The following is a 9,645-nucleotide window of genomic DNA, read 5'->3' as shown; positions in this document are numbered from 1 at the left end:
ACCACGCCCACTCGTCCACCCGACTTGGTATGCTCCGCCACCACTATAAGCCTCCTTCCTTCGGTGCGCTATTGGTACTGCCCAAGCTTGGAGAGTTAAAACCCAGAGAAAGACACGCCCATTGTCACGCCCCTGTCTCTGATTGGCTGGAAAATTTAAAGATCCGGCCGGTGATAGGCTGATTTTCTACTCCCAGGATTTGAAAGTTCCTAGTGTATGACCTTTGGCTGCCGGTCGGCTCTGATCAGCTTGTTCGTCCGCGGGCCGGCGCAAGTGAGTGTCCACTCGATCCCAGAGGTGGGAGGCAGAGAGCCTGCTTCTTCAAGGGGCTAGAGTGCATACGAATGGGTCAGATGGCGGGAGAATGGCTTTCGGACTTCAGGATCCCTCCGCGATTTCTCTAGCCTAAGATTCTTACCCCACCTTGGAGATGGGAATCACACGAGCCCAGACTCCTACCAGCCGCCGTTGGCCTCTCTCAGCCTGTTTTCCACTTCTATACACGGGGAATAGTGAGACCTGCTTGGCTGTATATAAACCAGTGAACCTGGAAAACGAAGGCGCTGATTGCATGTCAGTCTCCTGCTCACCTCCTCACGTGAGAGTCCCTTGCTTCCTGGGGAGAGGACTCTGAGGATTCCCGTGCCTGTACTGGGTCATTTTGAAGCAGACTTCTTTTCTATTCAGAGGATCCCTTCTTCTGTTACCCTAGTCGGAAAGCCGAGGTTCCCCAATCCCGGGTGCGCTTGACGCTGCCTATCCACCGCTCTGGAAATTTTTGTGTTAGGTGAGTAACTTCTAAGAGAATTTCCGGTTTGCCCCAGGGCCCTTTTATTGTCTCCATGATCTCCTGTTACCAGTGACAGTCCCCGTGACCCTATGTGGACTTGACTGGGCTCCCCGTCAAGGCCTCTATACCGCCTATGATGTCCCCTGAGTCCCTGTGATCCCTGCGCTCTGGTCTTTTTGCAGACCTGCAGAGGCGGTGGCAATGCTGTCGGGCACCCAAGCAGCGGCAGAGGAATGCGAGGACGCGGAGCTGCAGTGCCGCGTGGCTGTGGAGGAGCTGAGCCCGGGCGGGCAGCCACGAAGGCGCCAGGCCCTACGCAGCGCGGAGCTGAGCCTGGGTCGGAACGAGAGCCGCGAGTTGATGCTGAGGCTGCAGGCGCCCGGGCCCGCGGGGCGGCCGCGCTGCTTCCCCCTGCGCGCCGCGCGCCTCTTCACCCGCTTCGCCGCGGAGGGGCGTAGCACTCTGCGGCTCCCCGCCGACAGCGCTCCCCGGGCCGGCGCCGTGCAGCTGCTGCTCTCCGACTGCCCCCCAGACCGCCTGCGCCGCTTCCTGCGCACGCTGCGCCTCAAGCTGGCCGCGGACCCCGGTCCCGGGCCGGCCTCCGCCCGCACGCAGCTGCTTGGCCCGCGGCCTCGCGACTTCGTCACTATCAGTCCCTTGCAGCCCGAGGAGCTGCGGCGCGCGGCGGCCACCCGGGTCACGGACACCACGCCAGTGAAGCGGCCCACGGAGCCCCGGTCAGAGACCAAGCCCAGCACCGTGAGGACAGGAACGGGGCGACGCTTTGGGGCGTGGGTGTGCTACTGAGATGGAAGAGACCGAGGAGGCCCCAGTTTGGGGGTGCGGGAGATGGTGGCGGTATTTGAGATGGCTGCTGGTTGTCTCAGAGAAGATGCCCACTGGATTTATGAGTATTACAGGGATATGGGAACTGTGCATGTGTTTCTCATAGTGCAAAGCCTGAGACTGGGCAAGCGATAATAGGAAAAGGGGACCCAGGCCACATTAAAAGAGAAAGCAGAGAAGGTGATTCAGAAGAAAAGTAGGAATATGGTCGCTCTGGAGGAGAGGAGCTTTCAGAGAGTCCGAGAGGGTCGGCTCTGTCGGAGCAGATAACAGGTCCAATCAGATGGGGGGACAAAGTCTGGGGAGGCGGGGAGTTGACAGTATTTGCGAACTGGAACAGATGGATCGCAGACCACGGGGGTTTGAGATTAAGCTGGTGAGAAGATGGAGATGGGGCCCTGGCTAAGCAAGGTTTTGCTTGGGTGTTTGGGGGTGAGAGAGAGGTTTGTGACAGGAAGAGTAGTGAAAAGGAAGGATGGGTAAGAGGACCAGGATAGTTAGGGAACCCAGGGGAGGGAGCTGAGGGAGAATCTGGACCCCCACACAGGGGTCTTCAGGGCACCAGGGGTCAGTGGAGACCCAGAGACCCAGCCTTGGCCCCTTCCTCAAGGAGAGACTTGGACCCCTAAGGTTACTGGCAAGATCTCCAAATAAACCAAGGCTGCCCAAGGCCTCTACGGAGCGAAGCAAGCAGAGACACAAGGGTCTACCAGGCCAAGAATGGAGGGGACAATGCCTAGGGGATGTGGGGAGGCTCTGAGACAGCCCTGTCCCCTCAGGAATCCCCAAGGTGGCCCCTGCCTGTGAAGAAGCTGAGCTTGCCCTCAACCAAACCACAGCTTTCCAAGGAACAAGCTGCTGTGCTGAGGGTCGTCCTGAAAGGCCAGAGCATTTTCTTCACAGGGAGTGCAGGTAGTTGGGACAGAGTGGGTGTGGGGAGAACGGCGGTGCGCTGGGATGGAGGAGAGGTCGCCCTGACTTTGCCCTCTGCCCAGGGACAGGGAAGTCTTATCTGTTGAAGCGTATCCTGGGCTCCCTGCCTCCCACAGGCACTGTGGCCACTGCCAGCACTGGAGTGGCAGCCTGCCACATCGGGGGTACTACCCTCCATGCCTTTGCAGGTAAGTGAGAGCCCCTTGGGCTTGAACAAGAAGCAAGCCAGGCTGGTGGGACGGGAGAGGAGGTCAGTGTTGAGACAGGGCTGGGCTCTCAGCCCAGGCTGAATAGTGTTACTTGCAGGCATTGGCTCGGGCCAGGCTCCTCTGGCCCAGTGTGTGGCCCTGGCCCAGCGGCCAGGTGTGCGGCAGGGTTGGCTGAACTGTCAGCGGCTAGTCATTGATGAGATCTCCATGGTGGAGGCAGATCTGTTTGACAAGCTGGAGGCCGTGGCCAGGTCAGTATGTGCCATGAGGGCTGGGTTCTGGTGGTCTAGATGGAACCCACCTGCCCCAGCCCCTAAAGCACCCCGTGCTCCTCTTCAGAGCTGTCCGGCAGCAGAACAAGCCATTTGGAGGGATCCAGCTGATCATCTGTGGGGACTTCCTGCAGCTGCCGCCCGTAACCAAGGGATCCCAGCCCCCACAGTTCTGCTTCCAGGTACCACTCACCCTCTGGCCCTAACCCCCACAGGAGTTTGCTCTGCTCCCTGACACCCCCACCTTGCCCCCACCAGGCCAAGAGCTGGAGGAGGTGTGTCCCAGTGATCCTGGAGCTGACTGAGGTGTGGAGACAGGCAGACAAGACCTTCATCTCTCTGCTGCAAGCTGTGCGGCTGGGCAGGTGGGCCCTGGAGAATAGAGAAGGGGCCATAGGATGAAGATCCAAGCGTGGGTCAGAGAGGAGCACAGAGACCCAGAGAAGGGAGAGAAATGCTTCACTGCTCCATAGGAGACAGTCACTCTGTGAGCGCTGGGACCCAGCCTCCCCCGGGGTTGGGTCCCTATCACCCAGCACAGGGCCTGGCACAGAGCACATCCCAGGGAAGTATGGGCACATGGAGACAAGACTTATTCAGAGATGTTAACACTCCCATTTCACAGATTCAGAAACTGGGGTTCAAAGAGATGAAGTGACTTGCCAAAGTGGCTGAGCTGGAACTTGACCATTGGTCTGACTCTAAAACCCAAGTTCCTTCTACTTAGAGCCTGTGGTGGGGGTCACTTGGTGGGGAAGGGGAGTTTGCTGACATGATCCCACCCCAGCTGGGACAAAAGGTTGAAATGCTACAACTACTCTAACATCAGAGCGGAAAGGAGGCCAGGAGGGAGGAAGATACGGGCCAGAGCTGGGCATTGAGAGCCAGGTCAGGTTGGGATGGAATGAGGGGTGGGGCGGGGGGGGTGATGAGGGGCTTTCTATGCCTGGGGACAGGAGGCAAGTAGGAAGGTGCACAGCACGCACCAGCAAGTGTGGGGGACAGGAGAAAGGCTGAGTGGCAGAGCAGTGAGAGGTGGTCCCAATCTTCCCCTTCCTCCCACTTGAATTACTACAGCACCCAGGCTTCCCCTGGAGGAGGACTTGAATTGGGGGAAAATAGAAACGTAGGCTAGATTTTTTTTCCCCTAAGGCAGTAGGCAAGGGGCTAGAAAATTGTAGCCTGGAGGCTAATCTGATTATAGGGTACCAGTATTACAGGGTTTCAACCCCAGTGCCTCCTCTAGGTCTCTAAATTTCTAGCCTGTGCTTGCTCCTCATATCCAACTTCCTCAGGAGCCCTGGGGCTGGGACGGTGGCTAGCTCTGACCTGGGGCAGACACAGAGAAGGGTCCACACTCACGATCACAGCCAAGCGCCACCCCCATGCTCCAAGTGAGGAAGGAACAAGCCAGCCTGGGGAGCCAGCAAATCCTGCCCTGGTGTCCACATCCAGTCCCCAGGCCTGACCCATGGCCACAGCCTGGGATGACCGCCCAAGTGCCCTGCCTTCCCTGGTGTTGAGGTTATCACACCCTGATGGCCCAGTCTCCACAGGTGCTCGGATGAGGTCACCCGCCAGCTCCGGGCCACAGCTGCCCACAAAGTGGGGCGAGATGGGATTGTGGCCACAAGGCTCTGCACCCACCAGGATGACGTGGCCCTTACCAATGAGAAGCGGCTGCAGGAGCTACCAGGTGAGCAAGGAGCTAGGTCTGGGCAAGACCAGCTGAGCCCAAGCAGCCTGGGCCCTTGGCAGCATTTGCATATCTAGGCCCCCAACCTCTGTGGCCATAAAGTCCCTTACGTTTACAGATGTAATTGTGACTTTGAGAGATGTGACTTTGCATGGGTCAAGATCACTCAGCCAGCAAACACTGCAAGTGACACCTGAAGCCAGGCCTCTGATTCCAAAGCCTCAGCTAGTCCTCACTACCTCTGCCATGCCCTGGTCTAATACATGTTTTCAGAAACTGAGCCACTAGTCAGTGGCTTGTAATTAATCTGCTTGCCTGACTCTCTTTTCCCAGGTGAAATACACAGCTTTGAGGCCATGGACAGTGACCCTGAGCAGGCCCGGACCCTGGATGCCCAGTGTCCCGTCAGCCAGCTCCTTCAGCTAAAGCTGGGGGCACAGGTGAGTGGGAAGCAGGGCCCAGATCCTGGGAGCTTGGGCCTCCCCGATCCTCGCCCCTCTGCACAGACCATTCCACAGCCGGAGGGCCCAGCTGGGACCACAGCAAACTCCTTCTCTCCTGTTCCCACCCGCCTTCCTGTCTTCCGCTTTCCATTGCCCTCCTCTTCCTACCCCAGGAGCTCTAAGCAGCATTGCTTTAGACAAATCCCTTTCCTTTGCTGAAGCTTGGTTTCTTCATCTCTAAATCCATAGTAAGATACCTCCCGCACATGGTTGTCTTCTGTAGTGTGCCCTGTCCTGTGAGCATCCCCCTTCCTTCCACAATGGTGAGGGTGGCCAAATGGGAGCCTCTCCTCGGGTTCCAAAAGGCACCCAGGGGGAAAACACAGGCACAGTGGTTGGAAGAGGGCTGTCCCTCAGGACTGTGGCCCATACACACACTTGTAACAGATGTCATTTTCAGAGCCCTGCAATGTCTGTCACCTTATTGTTCTTTACCCCCTCCTTCTGAGCAAACTGAGCAAATGTCATTCCCCTTTGACACAAGGGGAAACTGAGATCTGGGGAAATAAAACAGCTTGCTGCAGGGGTCCCGGCAGACTCAGCGCACCTCCGTGACATCCCCCAGCCTCCGAGAACGGCTGCAGTGACCCTGGAGCTGAGGCCAGGCATAGGGATGCACTGCCCTCCACACCTCCAGCTTCCTTCCCCTTGCAGGTGATGCTGGTGAAGAACTTGGCAGTGTCTCGGGGCCTGGTGAATGGCGCCCGAGGGGTGGTAGTCGGGTTCGAGGCCGAGGGGAGAGGTAAGTGACCGGGGAGCAGTCCTACTGGCTGGGGTTGCAGCAGGGGCCCTGGTTAGTGTGAAGAGGAAAAGGCTAGCATGGGAGGGTGAGCTGGTCCTCACCTCGGAGCCTTGAAGCAGAGCTGAAAGGTGGGACTTCACTCCTCCCTCAGGGCTGCCCCAGGTGCGGTTCCTGTGTGGAGTCACTGAGGTCATCCGTGCTGACCGCTGGACGGTGCAGGCTACGGGGGGCCAGCTCCTCAGCCGGCAGCAACTGCCCCTCCAGCTGGCCTGGGCGATATCCATCCACAAGAGCCAGGTGAGCAGCCAGTGCAGGGGAGGGGTCAGAACATGGCACAGGGGGACAGGATGGGCCTGGGACATGTTGAAGGGGGTGGGGGTGGGGGTCTTAAAGGCTTTGTGGGGATTGAACTTGCCCTGGATGGAAAGTTCCAGGCCAGCTGTAGAATAAACCTTTCGTGCATTTCCCATCCCGCCTCCTCTCTTTCCTGGATACATACACTTTCCCTCTGTCATCTCCTGCCCTGCCATTTTCTGAGCCACTACCAGATATGTTCATTGGTATCCTTATGACAACTACATGAGGTATAGGTGACATAATCATTCCTATTTTACAGAAGAGGAAACCAAGGCTCAGAGAGTTTAAGTAACATGTCCAAGGTCACACAGCTAGTGTGAGGCAGAGTCAGGATTCATTTCCATGCCTGTCTGACTCAGACCTGAGCTCTTTCCTTTCATCCTTATGCCTCCAGTCTTATCCCAGATCTCTGTCTCCTGGACCCCCCGCCCCCGACCCAGACACCAGTCTGCTGTCAGCCTGTCTCTCTGGCTTGAGGAAACTCTGGACTGGGCAAGGAGATCAGGGGCAACAGCTGGGCCAGTGGACATGGGACACGAATTCATGCTGAGCTGGTTCCAGCCCTGTCCTTCCATCCCCCAGGGCATGTCCCTGGACTGCGTGGAGATCTCTCTGAGCCGTGTGTTTGCCAGCGGCCAGGCCTACGTGGCCCTTTCTCGGGCCCGCAGCTTGCAGGGCCTGCGTGTGCTGGACTTTGACCCTATGGTAGTTCGCTGTGACCCCCGTGTCCTGAGCTTCTATGCTACCCTGCGGCAGGCCAGGGGCCTCAGCCTGGTAAGAGGAGTCACCCAATGGTGGGCCATGTGGCCGTGGGCAGCCTGGGAGCTGGGATGGAGGGGAGGCCAAGGGACCCTGGGCTGGAGATGGCAGAGCCTCCTCTGGCTCCATTGCGGAGGGAGGGGCAAGAAGAAGGAGATGCTGGTCCCCAGGCTGTGGCTCTGGCTCTGGGGGACAGCACAAGCCCATGACTGGGTTTCTTTGGCTCTGGTCCAGGGGTCCCCAAATGACAGTGAGGCAGCCTCAGACCAGGAGAACGTGGACCCAAACCTCTGATCTGCAAAGAGAAGACAAAGGATGGTCTTCACTCCTCCTGCTCCCTAGTGGGCTGGCCCCAGGGTGCACCTGGGGGAGGGTAGTCAGTGTCCCTGTCTCCCTTCATCAGGGGCTCTCAGCCTTCTGGCAGAGCTCAGGGGAGAGTGCTTCCCACCCATTTGCCAGCTGTGCCTCAGTTTCTCCTCTTGCCCTGGGGGAGATGCTTCCAGGGTCAGGAGTTGGGAATGGGCCTGTGGTGGGGGCTGGCGTTCTAGGACAGAGCTTTCTGCGAGGTGTCTGCCTCGGGGCCACACGCTTGTGAATGGCGCTCCCTTTGGGCTGCAGAGGGGAGAGGTGGTGAAACAAGTGCTCCAAGAGCAGGGACAGACGGGCGGGGTCCCGGCGGAGGACGCAGGCAGAGTACAGGCCCCAAGCAGAGACGGGAACCTGGGGGCATCTTCACAGCTAGACCCAGCCCAGCACAAGTCAGGACGAACCCCCTCCAGACCCCAACCTGAGAACACGCACTGCCTCTACCTGAGGCTGCTCTTTTGGGGAAGAAATCATGTGTCAGGGTATTGAAATAGATGCTCTCAGACTGTATTTATTTAGGACAAATAAACTCATGAATTGTGTGAGGACTGCGAGCTGAGTCTTCTGCTCTCTAAGAACCCCTGCCTGGGGCACTGGCTGACCCTTTCCAGGGAGGCTCCTGTCCCTACCCACATGCACAAGAGGTGTTTGTTACGATGGCTGAGCTCACAGCGCGCACCCTTATGTGAGGTTTTGTTAATATCACTGGTTATTTGGAAAAGCTGAGTTACCTGAGTGAGGCTGGTGACTCACAATGAAAAGACAAGGTGAATCGCCGCCACCCAAAGTCAAACAAGGACACACACTAGAGACTCTAGAGGATTCTCATGGTGGGAAATGGGCCTGTCACAGTGGCTAGATGCTGGGGGCCTCGGCTGAAACTTTCTCATTTTGTGCCTTGCTGGGGCTGCAGGTTGGATGGTCTGATCAGCATAGCTTTGGTTGATCAAAAAGCCTGATGGAAATTGCTCAGGGGCCCTCATAGGCTGGCAAAGACTATTAAGGGTCTCTGCTTAAGAGTGAAAAGGTGTCGATCCTGGTTGGTAAATACGGGTTAAAGTGGAAGCACGCATTGACAGCTCTAGAGAGCAAAGGCTATTTATTGATTTATTGAAGTATAGTTGATTTATAGTGTTTCAGGTGTAAGCAATACTATTTAAAAGTAAAACTGCCAATGGTGGAAGGAGTCAAGAAGGATGAAACCATGCTGGTTGCTGGGGGACATGAAATCTTGGATGCCTTGCCTTCCAAAAACCAGCGGAGGCCCCAGCGCACAGAGTGGGTGCTCAGGGAGTGTCTGGTTAAACGGGGGCTCAGTGCTATGGCAGTTCGGAGGGTCTGCAGGGCCTCAAAACTTCACTGTGGGCTTCATGGAGACATGGAGACACCAGAGACCCCACAGCAAACCAGAGCGACATGGCCCTGCCTCGGGATGCTTATGGTTACAGGAGGGAGACCGATTACAAACAAGCAAGCAAATAACCTCAAACTGTTAGTGAATAAGCAACTAACAGAACTTGCAGGGTGGGGAGCGATCGCTTTGAGGATGGTCGGAGAAAAGGACTCTGGGGTGAATGCCTTCCCCTCACACCTCCCTGACTTCACTACGTGTTGGTAGTACATCTGAACTGCCCAGATTCACCTTCATGACTTGTCCCGACATCACCTCCTGTTTCCCAGCACCTAGCCCCGCCCCTCTCTAGGCCGAATGGTCGGTTCCTGTCTCTGAGCACATACATTGTGCTGTCCTTTGCTGTGGGCCTGTCTCCTACACCAGAACATTCTCAGAACATGACTGAGTCTCCTGACTCCTGCAGTCCCAGGGTCCAGCTCAGCCCCTGGAATGGGGCAGGCAGATAGCAGAGAATAAAGGAATGAAAAGATGTGGAAAGCCTGCAGTTAGGGGACCAGGAAGGCCTGCCTGCAGCCTCCCTGAGCCTGCGGCCCTGATGATGAGGGTGTCTGTGCTGCTGCTTGTGGGAGACAATGGGGATGGAAACCCCTTCGGTTTCCTCCCTGCTTGCCTAGTTGTGGGGACTTCCTACTCTCCCCTCCACTCCAGAAGGAAGACTGGAGATGAGTTTGTCAGGCGGACAAGTTGGAGAAAGGCTTTTAGGAAAAGAGAACTCTGTAGTATAAAAGTACAGAGGCGTGGAAGATGGATGGAGCTCA

General features: G+C 57.1%; 1 protein-coding gene across 5 annotated transcripts; it reads left to right on the top strand.

Moving 5' to 3' along the window:
* The first annotated feature begins 244 nt into the window (after positions 1–244).
* On the top strand, positions 245–8,109 carry PIF1 (PIF1 5'-to-3' DNA helicase). Of its 5 annotated transcripts, none has more exons than XM_064485463.1 (13): positions 245–598; positions 713–787; positions 973–1,549; positions 2,416–2,548; positions 2,632–2,757; positions 2,876–3,029; positions 3,118–3,232; positions 3,309–3,415; positions 4,598–4,746; positions 5,080–5,186; positions 5,904–5,991; positions 6,143–6,288; positions 6,931–8,109. In XM_064485463.1, exons 3-13 carry the CDS (start codon positions 992–994, stop codon positions 7,399–7,401), a joined length of 2,154 nt encoding a protein of 717 aa, XP_064341533.1. In that variant the 5' UTR covers positions 245–598; positions 713–787; positions 973–991; the 3' UTR covers positions 7,402–8,109. The 5 variants fall into 5 exon arrangements, with proteins under 5 accessions (XP_064341533.1, XP_031308696.2, XP_064341535.1 ...); XM_031452836.2 differs by having other exon boundaries at positions 245–787; positions 4,607–4,746; positions 6,931–7,122; positions 7,342–8,109; XM_064485465.1 differs by having other exon boundaries at positions 245–787; positions 6,931–7,122; positions 7,342–8,109.
* Positions 8,110–9,645: the final 1,536 nt, after the last annotated feature.

The sequence above is a fragment of the Camelus dromedarius genome, chromosome 5, assembly GCF_036321535.1.
Source record: "Camelus dromedarius isolate mCamDro1 chromosome 5, mCamDro1.pat, whole genome shotgun sequence".
Classification (NCBI taxonomy): domain Eukaryota; kingdom Metazoa; phylum Chordata; class Mammalia; order Artiodactyla; family Camelidae; genus Camelus; species Camelus dromedarius.
Note: the sequence above shows the minus strand (reverse complement) of the source record. Positions and strands in the feature narration are given on the sequence as shown.